Raw genomic sequence first — 15,827 nt, 5'->3', positions numbered from 1 at the left:
CTTCCACTGTTAGGTATGCAGACAAGGAAGGGGCACGTGTGCCGGGAGAAATTACGAAAGACTGAATGCATGTGGGGAGGCGGGCGTCAGCTGACTGGTGGGGATTAACATGGTGTATGGGATCACTGGTATCTTTTCACCTTAATTAATTATATAAGACACAACTTGTTGAAACATCAAGCCAAACATCTGGGGTTTGACAGATGGTGGCGTTTATCCAACTGTTCTCTCTGCTTTCTAAGTAAGACCCATGTTCACTGGGCCCGGTTCACTCTTCAGCTTACTAGCTCAAAGGCCACCCAGTCTCCAGCCCTACTTGCTGCTTTTATGGGAGCAAGACTCTCTCCTGCTCTTAATGTTCCAGTTGTTTCCTCAAAAGGGAATATGCCATCAGAGTGAGCATTGGTCTTGTTTTTACCACAGAATATTCTGTGATATTAGGCAAGTCCTGAACCTTAACCTTGCTTCCTTATTTAAGATCAGGGTGGGAGTGAGTTTAGTAATTTCTGCCCCACTTAACTCTCAGGATTGCAAATGGATTAAGATAAGGCCGCATGAGAGAGCTCTGTGAACTGCATGTGTTTCACAAATTATACATCTGTCTGTTCGCCCACCCACCCACCCAGCCATCCAAAAATATTTCAAGTATGGCCATGTTTTAGGCACATGTGTGCCTGGTTAGAAAACAGGCACTGTGTTGGGCTGGTTATAAAACAGTGAACAAGATACTCACCCCTTCCTTCAGGAAGGCTTATAGTCTTTTTTTTTTAAAAACAATTTATTAGGGGCTCATACAACTCTTATCACAGTCCATACATATACATACATCAATTGTATAAAGCACATCCATACATTACCTGCCCCAATCATTCTCAAAGCATTTGCTCTCCACTTAAGCCCCTTGCATCAGGTCCTCTTTTTTTTTAAGGCTTATAGTCTTGTCTGGGCCATAGCAACTCCTATTTTCTTTCTTTCTTTAAAAAAAAATTTTTTATTGGGGGCTTGTCCAATTCTTATCACAATCCATACATACATCCCTGTGTCAAGCACATTAATTAGTACATTTGTTGCCCTCATCATTCTCAAAACATTTGCTTTCTACTTGAGCCCTTGATATCAGCTCCTCATTTTCCCCCTTCCCTCCCTGCTCTCCCTCCCTTATGAAACCTTAATAATTTATAAATTATTATTTTGTCACATCTTACACTGTCTGATGTCTCCCTTCACCCACTTTTATATTGTTCATCCCCCAGGGAGGAGGTTATATGTAGATAATTGTAATCGGTTTCCCTTCTCTACCCCACCTTCCCTCCACCCTCCCGGCACCGCCACTCTCACCGCTGGTCCTGAAACGATCATCTGTCCTGGATTCCCTGTTTCCAGTTCTTATCTGTACCAGTGTATATCCTCTGGTCTAGTCAGATTTTTAAGGTAGAATTGGGATCATGATAGTGGGTAGGGGGAGAGGGGAGGAAGCATTTAGGAACTAGAGGAAAGTTGTATGTTTCATCGCTGCTACCCTGTACCCTGACTGGCTTGTTTCCTCCCTGAGACCCTTCTGTAAGGGAGTATCCAGTTGCCTACAGATGGACTTTGGGTCCCCACTCTGCACTCCCCCCTCATTTAAAATGATTTGATTTTTTATTCTTTGATGCCTGATATCTGATCTCTTCAACACCTCATGGTCACACAGGCGGGTGTGCTTCCTCCATGTGGGCTTTGTTGCTTCTGAACTAGATGGCTACTTGTTTATCTTCAAACCTTTAAGATCCCAGATGCTATATCTTTTGATGACTGGGCACCATCAGCTTTCTTTACCACATTTGCTTATGCACCCGCTTTTCAGCCATCATGTCAGGAAAGCGAGCATCATGGAATGCCAATTTAATAGAAAAAGTGTTCTTGCATGTACATATATTTAGACCTCTATAAATTCCCTTTTCCTCCTAGTTCTTTCCTCTATTCCCTTTTACTTTCCTGTTGTCCCACCATCATGTTCAGCCTTCATTTGGGTTTCAGTAATTTCTCTCAGTTACATTGCCCTTGCTGAATCCCTACCAGGCCTCTCACGCCCTCCTTGCCACCAATTTTGGATCACTTGTTGCTCCCTTGTGCCTGGTTGGTCAACACAACCTCCTTTCCCGCACCTCCCCCTCTCCGATGTCCCCCCCGAACCATCGGTCCCATTGTTTTCTCCTCCAGACTGTTCATCCAGTCTATCTAGATCAGCAGAGATAGTAATATGCACACAAAAAAACAAGGCATAGCAAGACAGAGTGACAAAAGAGAACACAATGATGACAACAAGAAAACCAATGACCAAGAAAATAATTAATTTAAAAAAATTTAAAAAGAGGAAAACTTGTAAATAGATCAAGGTCTTTTTTTTTTTTTGACCTGTAGGCATGTCCTCCAGTCGAGTCAGATGGGGCGCCACGCTCTGGCCCCAAAGTCTATCCTTTGTACTCCCTCGGAAGTTTCCAACTCTGCTGGCATTGCTCTGCCGCATGCCCTTAGTGTTTTGCCTCGGTGTCTCGGGGTCAGACTGGGCCAATGCTGACACCGAGCCTCCTGTGTTGTCTTCTGTAGGACCGTGGCTCAGTGAGGGACGTCGTGTGTCATACTGGGATCAGCCATGTGGTCTACTCTGTGCATTGGCTGTTTGGAGCGGGGATGTCATCCTCCAGACCTGGTGTACCCGGATGCAACTCCTATTTTCATGGGATATATGCAGTGATAGGTAATTGCTGGGTAAAGGCGAGATGGTGGTGATTATTTGAAGATGAGGATTAACGAGGCTTTTTGTTTGTTTTGGGGTAACATTTTGGAAAGGAGCCTTGGAAAGATTTGCGTAGCACAGCTGTGGGCCCCCTCTGAAATTCACAGCATCCTAGAATTTCTTGAGAAGAAGCAGGATTCCTGATAATTCTGTGCCTCTGCAGCCCTTTGGCTGGAGACAGTGAAAAGGCCCCGTGGGAACGAGGCCAGTGCAGCTGACCTGGCTTCAGAGTGTGAGATGGGAAGCTGCCTTTGGACAAGGCTCTGTGAGTATCAGCTTCAACTTGCTCCCCTTGTGTCCCAGGTGGTTGGATGAAAGCCGGGTCCCCCTCCAGGGAAACCCTGGCTTGTTGTAGGTCCTTCCTCTTGGGTTTGTCTTCATATTTCTTTAATTATTAGAAACTTCAATTTGCAAAGAAGCAGAGAGAAGAGAGTGAGCCAAGCCCCCGGTGTCCATCTCCCAGAATAACAGCTAGGAAAGTATTGCCACATTTGCTTCACGGTCTAGTCCAACCACCACACTATTTAGCTGCAATGCACGTCTGGTTTCTCTAAAATAGGAACATTTTCTGAAATGACCTCAATGGCATGTTCATATTGGGGATGGTTTTAATTTTTTTTTTTTGGCTTTCCCGACCCCAAAAGTGTATCATCAAAAAAATTTAGGCAGAATTTTAGAGTTGATGGTCATATACCAGCCAAGCGACCCCTATCCCAAACAGTACACATCTTTCACGTATTCACTCCAGTCTCCATCCATCCATCAACCCACCTTCTGTATGTCACAGTAAACCGGGAGAGCAGGAGCTTCTTCCTGGACAGTCCAGCATGCACCTCATTAACTACTATGGTTCAAGAGTTCCTTTGTTTTAAAGGTAAAATTTACCATTGTTGTTGCTTTCAGATGCCATGAAGTCAGTGACGGAAGGAAGCACCGCTTGCTCCTGCTCCACTTTCATAATCTTGCTGTGTCGAGCCCATTGCAGCAGCCACTGTGACAGGCCCTGTTTGAGGGTATTCATCAGGAGCTGGGCCCTCCTGTCAGCATGATCAAAGTCTGGGAGACAGAGTCTTGCCCTCCTTGCTTCTCAGTCTCTCCATTTATCATGATGTTGCTTATCGGTCTAGGGAGGGATGTTGTTTTCTTTCTGTGGAGCTGTAGCCCTGACTGAAGGCTGATCTTTGTCAGTATGCGCATCACATCCTGTTTGCTTCCAGGAAGCCAGGGTGTGTCACCTGAATATTGCAGGGTGATGTGCCTTCCCTCCGCTTCTCAGAATATTGTGTTGCGGGAGGCTGCAACCCTGGTACTCACCGTGCTTGATTGTAAACCACCCAGCTGCTCCCTGGTCAGTTGGAATGATTGCCTCCCTGTCTCTCTGTACAGGGTCCACGTGAACACAATGTTCTGGCATCTCCATTGTTCATAATTTGTTATGGTTCACACAATCGAATGCCTGTGCAAAGCCAGTCAAACACAGGTAAAGATCTTTCTGGTGTTATTGTCTTTAGCCAATATCCATCCGAAGTCAGCAATAGATTTTTACACGTCCTCTCCTGAACTTGGCAGCTGACTATGCCTGGCATTTCTGGCAGCTTCAACAATTTAAAAATTATCTTCAGCAAAATTTTACTGTTGTGCGCTGCTAATGATATAATTTCTGTCTTCTGTTGGGTTATCTTTCTTTGGAATGAGCACAAGTATGGATCTCCTCCAGTCAGTTGGCCAGGTTTCTGTCTTCCAGATTTCCTGGCAGAGACCAGTCTGTGCTTCCAGAGCTGCATCAGTTTTTTGCAAACGTTTCAGTTGGTAGTCTGTCAATTCCTGGAGACTTGTTTTTTTACTATGGCGTAGTGGTTGCTCATGGAGCTACGAAGCACAAAGCTAGTAGTTTGAGACCATCAGCCATTCCGAGGGAGAAAGGCTAAGCTTTCTACTCCCACAGAGTTATGAACATGGAACCCCACAGGTGAATTCTCCCATCCTTGTAGGATCACTATGGGTTGGAATCAAGTCGATGGCAGTAAGTTTGAAGTTTTTGTTTTTGCTAATGAATTCAGTACAAATGGAACTTCTTTCTTTTTAGCAATGGTTTTAGATCCTGTTACCTCCTAAAAGGGACCAGCAACTGATTCATTTTGATACAGTGACTGTGCGTGTTCGTCATCTTTTTTTAATGCTTTCCTTCATTATTCACCATTGTACTCATAGAGACCGTCAACGCTACACCTGCTCTTTCATGCTGCAGATTCTGACTGCTCTTCTCGTCAGTCTGCACATCTCTCTGTAGGCCTGTGTCTTCTGGAACTCCCTTCGAAACAGCCTGTTCAGCTCTTCGCTGTATCTAATCTTCGCTTTAGTTACTGTCGGAGCAAGTGTATTCATGTTGGTGTTTGCTGTTCTTTAGATATTTTCCGTTCCTTATGATGATGGTGTCACCCCACAACTCATCTGGGCTTTGGTCATTCAATGGGCCAAATCTGTTCCTGACATGGGCTCTAAGTTCAGGTGACTTTTACTCATGGTCTGTGTTAGTCTGGGTAGTGTAGAGAAACAAATTCACAGACACTCATGTGTATAGGAAAGAGTTTGATATGTAAGAGCAATTGAGAATGAGAAAACATCCCAGCCCACTTCAGATCAAGTCCATAAATCCCAATATTAGCACATGTATCTGATACCCATCTGTAAAGTCCTCTTCAGACTCACAAAACACACATAATGGTGCTTAATGCAGTAAGGTCACAGGCCAGTGGGTTGGAAGTCTTGTGGATCCAGTGGTGTTGTAAGCATCTCAGTGCTGGCAGGGGTCTCCACGTGGTTCCTTAAGCTCACATTCTGACTGCCTCAGAGTAGCTTCATGTGGCTTCTCTTCAGAAACATCTCAAAGGGAATGAGGAGAGACAGAGAGAGAGAGAGAGAGAGAGAGAGAGAGAGAGAGAGAGAGAGAGAGAGAGGAGAGAGACACAGTTTTCCACCTCCCAGGAGGAAATACAGGACTTCCCAGTATCCTCAGGGGAAGGCCAGGCCAGAAAGAGGCCTCATTGCCTATATACTGTTTGACAGGCTAGACTCCACCCCTTCACTCTTAATCCTTTCAAATTGACAGCAGATTATATAACTATCACATGGTCTTACACAATATCGACTCTCATAGATTAAGTTTTTCTTTAGCTTCAACTTGGACTTGAATATGAGTAATTGATGGTCTGTTCCACAGATGGCCCCTGGCCTTGCCTCATGCTGATTTCACTTTTCTCACAGTTTTGCAGGCTCAAAGTGAAAATGTAATTTTGGTCATTTGATTCCTTCTTTGACTTATGTTGTTTGCCGACAATCATTTATGTGAGTTCTCTCTCTCTCTCTGTGTGTGTGTGTGTCATTGTCCTGGTCTTTTTAGAACTCAGAAGTGATTAGGCTTGGTTGATTAGACTCCTTAACACAACAAAAGAAAACCATGATTTCCCCAAAGTCAAGGAGCCACATCTTCTGTGTAAGCCCTGTGCCCGGCCTCCGTAGCCCACAGCTAACTAGCACCGAGTGAGCAAACGGGGGCAGAGGAGGTTATGAGCCAAAGACCGCGTAGAGGCAGGTCCTGGCCCGCCTGCTCAGCCATAGGAAAGGCTTGGTCATTTTCTCCACAGGGGATGGAAGTAGAATTCCAGGATCTAACTTGTGTTAGATCCTCTGTCTCCAATTTTTTCTCCCCTCTGTTTCCAATTCTGAGGAGAGACTAAAATGTATAAATTTCCACTGCCACAGTTTCTGAGCGTGGTAAACTAGCTCAGCACAACAGGCGGCCTGCACATTTAATTAGGTAAACAGCTGATTCTGATTCGGTGAACGTTTACAGAGCAGGTCACTGTCTTTTCATAATTCATCGGAACTTCGTGTCACTTCATTGGTTGCTGTCCTTGCAGTGAAGCTCCACTTACCCACCACGTCCCCCTTTACTGCTTTCACTCTTTTCCTTTGCTAATGCGCCTGAACTTTGTTTTGCTGTGCTTTTGTGCGCAAATGGCTGATTACTTTGTGGTATGCATACCTCACTGGTGTTACTGTTCTCCATATACACCTATCTGTGTCAGTCTGGGTAGACTAGAGAAACAAATCCATGGACACACATATGTGTATAAGGAAAATATTTATATACAAGAGCAATTGAACATTGAGAAAAGATCCCAGCCTAGTCCAGATCAAGTCTGTAAGTCCAGTATTAGCCCATATTTCTGATATCAATCTATATAGTCCTCTTCAGACTCACGAAACACATGCAGTGACACCGAATACAGAAGATCACAGGCCAGTGGGTAGAAAGTCTTTGGGTCCAGTGGCGTTGTAAGCCTCTCAGTGCTGGCAGGGGTCTCTCTGTGGCTGCTCCGGCTTCCAAGGTCTGGTTGCATCCGTGTGGCTTGTCTTCTGCAATGTCTACCAGGGAGTCGTAGAAAGAGAGAGCGAGAGCGAGAAAGAGAGACTCCTAGAATTCTCAGGAGAAGGCCATGTTCCCACAGAAGTCTCATTGGCTATCTCTAGATTGACAGCCTAGACTCCACCCCTACACTCTTAATCCTTAAAATGACACCAGATGAGGTGGCTGCCACACTATTGCTTGGTTGAAAATTGAGGGATGGGAGTGAGTTCATTTCCAGACCCAATGGGTGGCTGTGGGCTTTAGTCTTGGAGCTTTCAGGTTTCGTTGGTCTCTATCTGACCAGCAAGCCTAGTCTTTTCTTATGATTTTGAGTTCCACATTTTTCTCCCATTTTACCCAGGTCATTCTAAGGCAGTGGTTCTCAACCTGTGGGTCGTGACCCCTTTGGGGGCTGAGTGACCCTTTCACAGGGGTCACCTGATTCTTAACAGTAGCAAAATTACAGTTATGATGTAGCAACGAAAATAATTTTATGGTTGGGGGTCACCACAACATGAGGAACTGTATTATTAAAGGGTCACAGCATTAGTGATAGTGATTAGCCCAATGGACTGATGGAATATCAGTGTCCATTATCCCTAGACCAGAAGAATTAGATGGTGGCCAGCTATTACTCCTAATCATTTCCATGTATTTCAATTTTCATCACCACTCTTAAACCTCTGGACAGGAAGAGACCAATAGATGCACCTAAGGTCGCATGAACTTTTAGGGCCCCAGTCACTGCTTACCCAAACAGGACATAAAGGCACACAGTGGAATATTGTAAAATGTTAACACAGAAGGATGAATCTGTGAAACACTTCCTAGCAGGGAGGAACCCGGAACTGTGTTACAGCAATTGACCTTGGTGTCCCCTGAGACTATGGTCCCAATGTTCCAGGCCCTGGGACTCAGTCTCTCCTGTGCTACGTTCTTTCTGTCTGAGCAGTTTCCACAACGTGGTCCCTGGACGCGCCACCACATTCACGGCTATATTTGCAGCAAAGGTAAAAACACATACAGGAACACCTTCTGTCACACCTCCCTATATTCTTGGGCATGCGCACACTCTCCCCTACACCCGTAAGCCTGCTGTTGTAGCGAAGCATCTACTTGTAGAGCACCATGACTGTAGGACTATATAATTAATAGCATTTGTGGTGGTCCCTGTAACGCCTGCAAACCTCTCAGTGGCTTCCCTTGCTTCCGTGATTTCTTTATTTGGCCGGCATCTTTCTTACTCGGGCAGGTTAACACGGGTCTACCCTCTGGCCAGCGACTACCCTTCTCGCCCCTTCCCAACTCCTGTAATCACCAAAGAACTAGGCTTTCTTTCCACACAGGAAATGCCCCAGCACAGGGCTCTCCCAATAGGAGTCTCGTTGGTGCATTTCCTTTTCAGTTTGTCAGGGAGCTGGCAGGGTGGGCCCCCATGGACAGAACCGAGCCACGCGCTCAGCTGCCTTGCTGTCCTCCGTGGTAGTGGTGTACAGACCGGTCCTGCTGGACGTCACTCTGAGCAGGTGGGGTGCGCACAGGGCCTCCTGGCAGAGTGACTTCTGAGTCACTGAGGTGGTCAAGGGTGGTGGTGAGTGGACGGTGAATCCAGCCAGTGCTGGAGGAAAAGGATGTCTGCAGTTGTCACAACCTTTTGAGGGTGTTTTTTTTTTAAAAAATAAAAAGGCCATTTTACTAGGGTTCTTGGAGCTTTTATAACAATCCATACATCAATTGTATCAAGCCTATTTGTACTTATGTTGCCATCATTATTTTCTAAACATTTACTTCCTATTTAAGTCCATGTTATCAACTCCTCTTTTTTCCCTCCCTCCCTCTGCATCCTTGTGACCCTTTGATAAATTATAAATTATTATTATTTTCATATCTTACACCGACTGCTGTCTCCCTTCCCCCATGGTTTTTGTTGTTTGTCCTCGTGTGTGTGTATGTGTATGTAAATGTATGTATGTGTTGATCATTGGGATCTGTTCCCCCTTCCCCACCTCCTCTCCCCACCTTTTCCCTACCCCCTGGTATCGCTACTTCCGTTCATGTTCCTGGATTCTGTGTATTGTGAGCTCTTATCTCTTATATATACCTGTACACATGCTCTGGTCTAGCCCCAAATGAAAGGTAGAACTGGGGACATGATAGTGGGGGGCGAGGAAGCCTCAAGGAGCCAGAGGAATATTGTGTGTCTTATAGGTGCTATACTGCGCCCTGGTTGACTCATCCCTTCCTTGTGACCCTTCAGTGAGGGGATGTCCTATTGTCTACAGATGGGTTTGGGTTCTCTGCTCTGAACCCCCTCATTCTAAACTATAGAGAGTCACTGAGTTTTACTGGTGACTCTCAGGTGTTTGGGGACACTGTGTAACTCGGAACACTGGGATGATGGTCATATGTTTTCCTGCATTCTGAGATTCCCTGTGCACACCGAGAACACAGCTGCATTTGTTAAAATAAGATTAGTCCCAAGGAATTGTTTGTACTTACAGCACTTTTATCACAACATTATTGTTACACTATGCACTGTAGGTACCCCTGCCTCATTATACATAAAGCTGTACGTTGGAAATCAAATTTGCCTTTGGATCATCAGTCCAGTGGCATTCTTTTCTGCAGGTCGTCACTCACTGCAGGTCCCTTCTGCTGCATGGTAATACTAAACAATTTGTGTTTTGTTTGTTTGTTTTGGCTCTGCTGATGCCTGTTACACAATCCTGTCAACACCTCGTGACCTGGTGTGCTTCTTCCTTGTGGGCTTTGTTGCTTCTGAGCTAGATGGCTGCTTGTTTACCTTCAAGCCTTTAAGACCCCAGATGCTAGACCTTTTGATAGCCGGGCACCATCAGCTTTCTTCACCACATTTGCTTGTACGCCCATTTTGTCTTCAGCGATTGTGCCGGGAGAAGGCATCTTCTTTATGCCCCTAGAGCAGCGGTTCTCAACATGAGAGTCATGACCCCTTTGGGGGCCGAATGACCCTTTCACAGGGGTCGCCTGATTCCTAACAGTAACAAACTTACAGTGATGAAGTAGTGACGAAAATAATTTTATGGTTGGGGGGTCACCACATGAACTATTCTAAAGGGCGGTGGTTTTAGGAAGGTTGAGAACCACCGTGTTAGAGGATTGGCTCTCTACAAGTCGGAAAGAGATGGTATCCTGGTACTGGCATGTTTCTTCTCTCTCTCTCTCTGTCTCAGAGGACCCATTATAAAAATCCCTGGCCTGTCTCCATCCCCAGAAAAATGAATCTTCACCATAAAGTTGCAAGGAATTTAAGGTGGTGGTGGAGCCCACATGGTAATCCCTTCTCTTTCCAGGGAAGAGTAGGCTTCATCACACACCCCTGTGTACAGGTGAGAATTCCCAACTGAAGAGCAGGTCTGGCAGCCCGGATAGGACGCCGGCCTTTTCTCAGTGATGTCTTCACTGCCATAGTGAAACCTTTGCTAGTTTTTCATCTGAATTAGCTGCTGGCCTATTTCTCCCCAGTCAGGGCCAGAGGGGTCCTGATGAAAGCCTGCCCGTGGGCGCCGTTTCAGCATCTCATGGGCCCCAGGAAGGCAATACCTTTGCATTTTAGAGTATAGGTCAAGAGAATGCATTTTTAGTGAACGAATCTCCAAGAAGTTTATAAAGCCAGTGCTGAGGTTGAAGAAAGTGCACGTCACAAGCAGCCTTGGCCTTTACCCATCCCCAGAGCCTACTGGGGTTCATTTATGGAGCCTTTGGGGTGGCCGGTGGAGATTCCAGAGATGGGCTCTGCTTCCTTTTTGATATTCTGGATTGCCTAGAATCTCCAAGGCTTGGTATATAATGATTATGTTTGTGACCTGAGGTCATAGTGACCCGGCATTGCAATTTCCTCCGTTTCTGCACCAAGTTTTCAGTCCAGCACACAGCACCTGCGACAGCTCCCAAGCTCCCAGCCACTGGGAGAAAGTGAAAATGAGCTGCAAACCCTTTCAGAGCCTGAAGTTTGGGCTTCCCAATTGGATTGTGAATGGGAGTCAAGTACTCGGGAGGGAGAGGGCACCCAGGGTGAAGCTGCTGCTGACCAGCTCGGTGGCCTTGAGTAGCCCCTAGATGCAGTGTCCACATCTGGACAGTGAAGAGGCAGGACCGGCTGATCTATAGGGCCCTTCCAGGTCAGACTTCATGTTCTTTATTTTCCCAGTTGGTTCTTTGTTTAGACGTTGTGTAGACAGGGAAGAGATGCCTGTGGAAAAACCAGAGTTTAGAAGAGTCATTGAAATCATGTCTATTTGTTGGTCTGTATTAGAATGGCTCCCGTGTCTGCAGGTTGCAGGAGGAGCATGCTGCTTTGAAAGACCCTCCATTGTTGTTGACCGTGACTCATGGTGACGGCCCCTGTGTGTCAGAGAAATGTGTGCCGCTGGGCTTTCAATGGCTGATGTTTTGGAAATTGATCATTAGACCTTTCATCCAAAGTGTGTGTGTGGGTGGATTTGAATCCTAACCTTTTCATTCATAGCTGCACATGTTAATGAATCATACAGGTTATGTAATCACTGTGTATATTGGACCATTCATTCATTAAATGCTCCCTGAATATGTGCTATGTGCCTGTTGAGTCATGAGACACTGGATTGTAGCAGGATGAGATAGAAGTTGCAGTTGATCGAGGTAAGACCGTGAACTCACCAACAAACACGGTTAGTTACACGCAGTGCAAAGGTGTTGAGACAGGCCTACACAAAGTATGAGAAAATTCGAGTGTGCTGTGTGTGTGATAGAGGAGGGAGATGATAATGAACAGATCATTGAGGTAGAAGATGGCCAGGGGAGGCTTTTCTGAAGAGGTGCCTGGCTATTAAAAGATATAGTATCTGGGGTCTTAAAGGCTTGAAGATAAACAAGCAGCCATCTAGCTGAGAAGCAACAAAGCCCACATGGAAGAAGCACACTAGCCTCTGTGATCATGAGGTGTCGATGGGATCAGATATCAGTCATCAAAGAACAAAAAATCACATCACTTTGAATGAGGGGGAGTGTGAAGTGGGGACCCAAAGCCAATCTATAGGCAACTGGACATCCTGTTACAGGGAGGAGATGGGCCAGTCAGGGTGCAGTGTGGTAGTGATGAAACATACAACTTTCCTCTAGTTCTTTAATGTTTCCTCACCCCCACTATCATGATCCCAACTCTACCTTACAAATCTGGCTTGACCAGAGGATGTACACTGGTACTGATAGGAACTGGAAACACAGGGAATCCAGGACAGATGATCCCTTTAGGACCAGTGGTGAGAGTGGCAATACCGGGAGGGTGGAGGGAAGGTGGGGTCGAAAGGGGGAACCGATCACAAAGATCTACATAGAACTCCCTCCCTGGTGGACGGACACCAGAAAAGTGGATGAAGGGAGATGTCGAGCAGTGTAAGACATGACAAAATAATAATAATTTATAAATGATCAAGAGTTTATGAGGGAGGGGAAAATGAGGAGCTGATACCAAGGGCTCAAGTGGAAAGCAAATGTTTTGAGAATGATGAAGGCAACAAATGTACAAATGCGCTTGACACAATGGATGGATGGATGAATTATGGTAAGAGTTGTACAAGCCCCCAATAAAATGATTAAAAAATCAGAAGTAACAGTCAAAGGTGACACCTGAAAGGATCAATGAAACGAAGCAAAATGATTTCACATGGCCCATCGTATTTCACACGCGCACAGGTGTTTGTGTGCATGCATATGCATAGCTCTATATTGGGTGTGGGTGTCATGCTGTGGGCAAGGGTGACAGCATATGCCCTAGGCATCTAGCAGTGAGGAGAAACTCTAGCCTGGCCCTGGAGACTTGGAAGGCCCCGCTGTGGTACGCTTTAATTGCTGACTTATTGGGAAGCCCAGGGAGGGTTCAGGAGAGAGCCTAGTTGCTGAGGTGACACTGAGAGGGGTGTGCGGCGTTTACCATTAAGGAGTGGAAGGAAAGATCCCACTTGTCCAACAAGCGATGCTGTGTGGGTGACACTTGAGCAGCTGTCATGCTGTGTGTGACCCTTATGATCCCGGTGATTTTGATAATGAAGCCATGGCCGTCACAGGCCATCGTTGAGTCTGGCCGCCTTGCCTGTCTGGTCGAGAAAAGAATAAGGCTAAGCCTTTTCAGTGGCAGGCATCAATAGGATTTATGTTCTGCATCACGTTTTAAAGGAAGGAGGAGGGACCATTCTCAAGCTGGGTAGATATGCTCCTCCCAAGAAGGTAACCAACCTGTCTCCATGTGTCTTTTTAAAAATTATTCATTTTTCTCATGTGTCTCTTTTAGGCGACATCACTGTCCACATCTCCCTACCAAGATTTATGATAAAACAGAGAACCCATGTCTTCTCTCCGAGTACACCGAGAACTACCCGCTCTATTACTCTTACCTGCCCAGGGAGTCTTTCAAGCCCAAGCTCGAGTACAAGAAAGGGTCTGTGCCGATGGAGGGCCTGACCACGTCGAGGTGAGGACAGACACACTCACGTGTCCATGCGTGGGACGGCAGCAGCAATGTATGCAAGATGGGTACTACTACTGTGATGGTATATGATAATATACAGGATTCAAAACCTACTATTCAGGACTTGATGTGAATGTGCTATATTGCTCAAAGGAATTCTTGCTTTATTAACCTGATTTTCCCCAGCTCCCTCTTAAAGGGAACATATCCTTCTGCTCCGGCATGAGGGGAGACAGTTGATTGGGATGTTATGGGAGACTAAAGCAATGACGAGAGGAAAAGATGTGGGAGGGGAGGGGCTGCTGCTGAGCAGAGGGTTTGGAGCTTTGGTCCTGGGAGAGGGTGTTGGGCAGCCTGGGGGTGGGGTGTGGGGTGAACAAAAACAGGAATGTACTCCTGAGCAAACAATACTGCGGGTTCTGAATGGGGGAGTTCCTGCGTGGTGCTGACCAACGATTAGACATCTGAGTCCACCCAGGGGCCCTGAGGCTGGACGACCACTCTGAGAAGTGGCCTGGAGGAACTGACGGAGCGCGGGTCTGTCTGCCCCGCAAGCGCTCTCTGAGCACCTGAACAAAGACTAGATTTCCGGTTAACGGCAATTCTCTGGAGCCAGTTGGTTCAGCTATAAGGTGGCAGAAGGGTCTGTGTGGAGAGGGTGGGGAAAGCAAACAAATTGCAGGCTTGTACTACATGATGCAAGACCCTATGGTTGGCAGTTAACTTGGTTAGTAATTTCAGGTGGTGACGTGTGACTTGAGACCGGTGGAGCGGAGCCCCTTTGAGTGTAGTTGGGCAGGGTATCCAAGTATTGGGTTTGGTCCGCAGGTGAGACTTGAGAGGCTGATGTGCCCCCTGCCCTGTCATCCCGCATCTCTAAGGAGCATGGTAGCTGTGAAGAAGGGCTGGGATCGTGTGTGTAAATCGTTCCAGCACAGGGTTTGCCGATTACAGGGGTTCAAGAAAGGGTAGTGTTTCTTTATTGGGTTTCCCCATTGCCTCATAGTTGTGTGATTTTTAAATTCGTTTCCAGGGAGCTCCGGTGAAGCAGAACAACCCTGGCTCATTCTATAGCCCTTTCTCCTTTGGTGTTCCTTGGCTACTGGATCTCTTCTTCAGGGTAGTTTCTCTGTTGAACCCACAGAGCTACCGGAAATCCATGTCTGAGTTATGGGTGGAGGACCCACAGGCTGAGGATTGAATCCCAGGGATCCTTGAACTTGTGGGAACCACTGGGCGGCAGCTGTTTGAGAGTGGGAGGAGCGAGGCCCTTGTCTACAGTTTGATTAGAATCTAAGCCCTTTTAAGCAGTTACCTGAAATAGTTTAAGTGCAATATTTCTAGATTATGAGCCATTAAATATGATAAGTTAGATCACGTTCACTCTCAACCCATGATTCTTTAAACAATATGAACCTTAATGGTGGGTCTTAGTTTTGTCCAGAAACGGAATCTTTCATTTCTGGGTGTGTGGAGACCGCACACCAAGGGTCGTGCAAACTGCTGACACACTTGATGGCTAACTGAAAGGCTGGAGACTCAAGCCCACCCTGAGTCACCTCACAGGAAAGCCCTGGCAATCTACATCTAAAAACGTCAGTCGCTGAGAACCTTGTGTGGAGCTCAGTTCGACTCTCCACGGTCGCCCTGGAAAAAGCAACGCGAGAGCAACCAGTCTGAAGCGCGAGGTGTGGACCTCATGAGCTTTTCTCGTTTGCTCTAAGAAGCCCTGGGCAGGACAAAGGACAAAGGTTCCTAGGCACGTGTGTGAGAGGCACGTGGTTGGCAGAGAAGGATTTGTGTAGGAGTGGCTTGCGTTGGTCGTCTCGTCTCTCTGTACCAGTTGACAGGAACGCAGGTGCTCTTTGGTGAAATAGGAAGTGCACGCCAGCTTCAGGTGTTGCTGTGCTTGGGACGTACGGCCTGCTTTGGAAATCCAGAAACGGATACGTTGAGCTGTTAGAGGGTAGGCTGTGCCATTTGCTGTGCACAGCCTAGGAGAAAGCACACACGTCCTCTCTGCCCACCGTCTAGCTTGGACGCTCCCAGACTCGGAGGTCTACAATGCTCCCTCCTCCAGCCGGCTCTTTGCACAACAAAAACTTAGCCTCTGACCTGTCCTAAATTATCCTGGCCTTGTGTCACTTAGAACA

At 46.5% G+C, this 15,827-nt stretch overlaps 1 protein-coding gene across 1 annotated transcript in view; it reads left to right on the top strand.

The window, feature by feature from the left end:
• SAXO1 (stabilizer of axonemal microtubules 1) overlaps positions 1 to 15,827 on the top strand; it is an 86,960-nt gene that overhangs the window by 58,370 nt on the left and 12,763 nt on the right. Inside the window, exon 3 of the mRNA XM_075558866.1 lies at positions 13,498 to 13,677. Within this exon, the coding sequence (XP_075414981.1) occupies positions 13,498 to 13,677 (180 nt within the window). The remainder of the gene's footprint in view (positions 1 to 13,497; positions 13,678 to 15,827) is intronic.

The sequence above is a fragment of the Tenrec ecaudatus genome, chromosome 10 (assembly GCF_050624435.1).
Source record: "Tenrec ecaudatus isolate mTenEca1 chromosome 10, mTenEca1.hap1, whole genome shotgun sequence".
NCBI classification, from domain to species: domain Eukaryota; kingdom Metazoa; phylum Chordata; class Mammalia; order Afrosoricida; family Tenrecidae; genus Tenrec; species Tenrec ecaudatus.
This window is presented reverse-complemented; position numbering and strand designations above follow the sequence as displayed.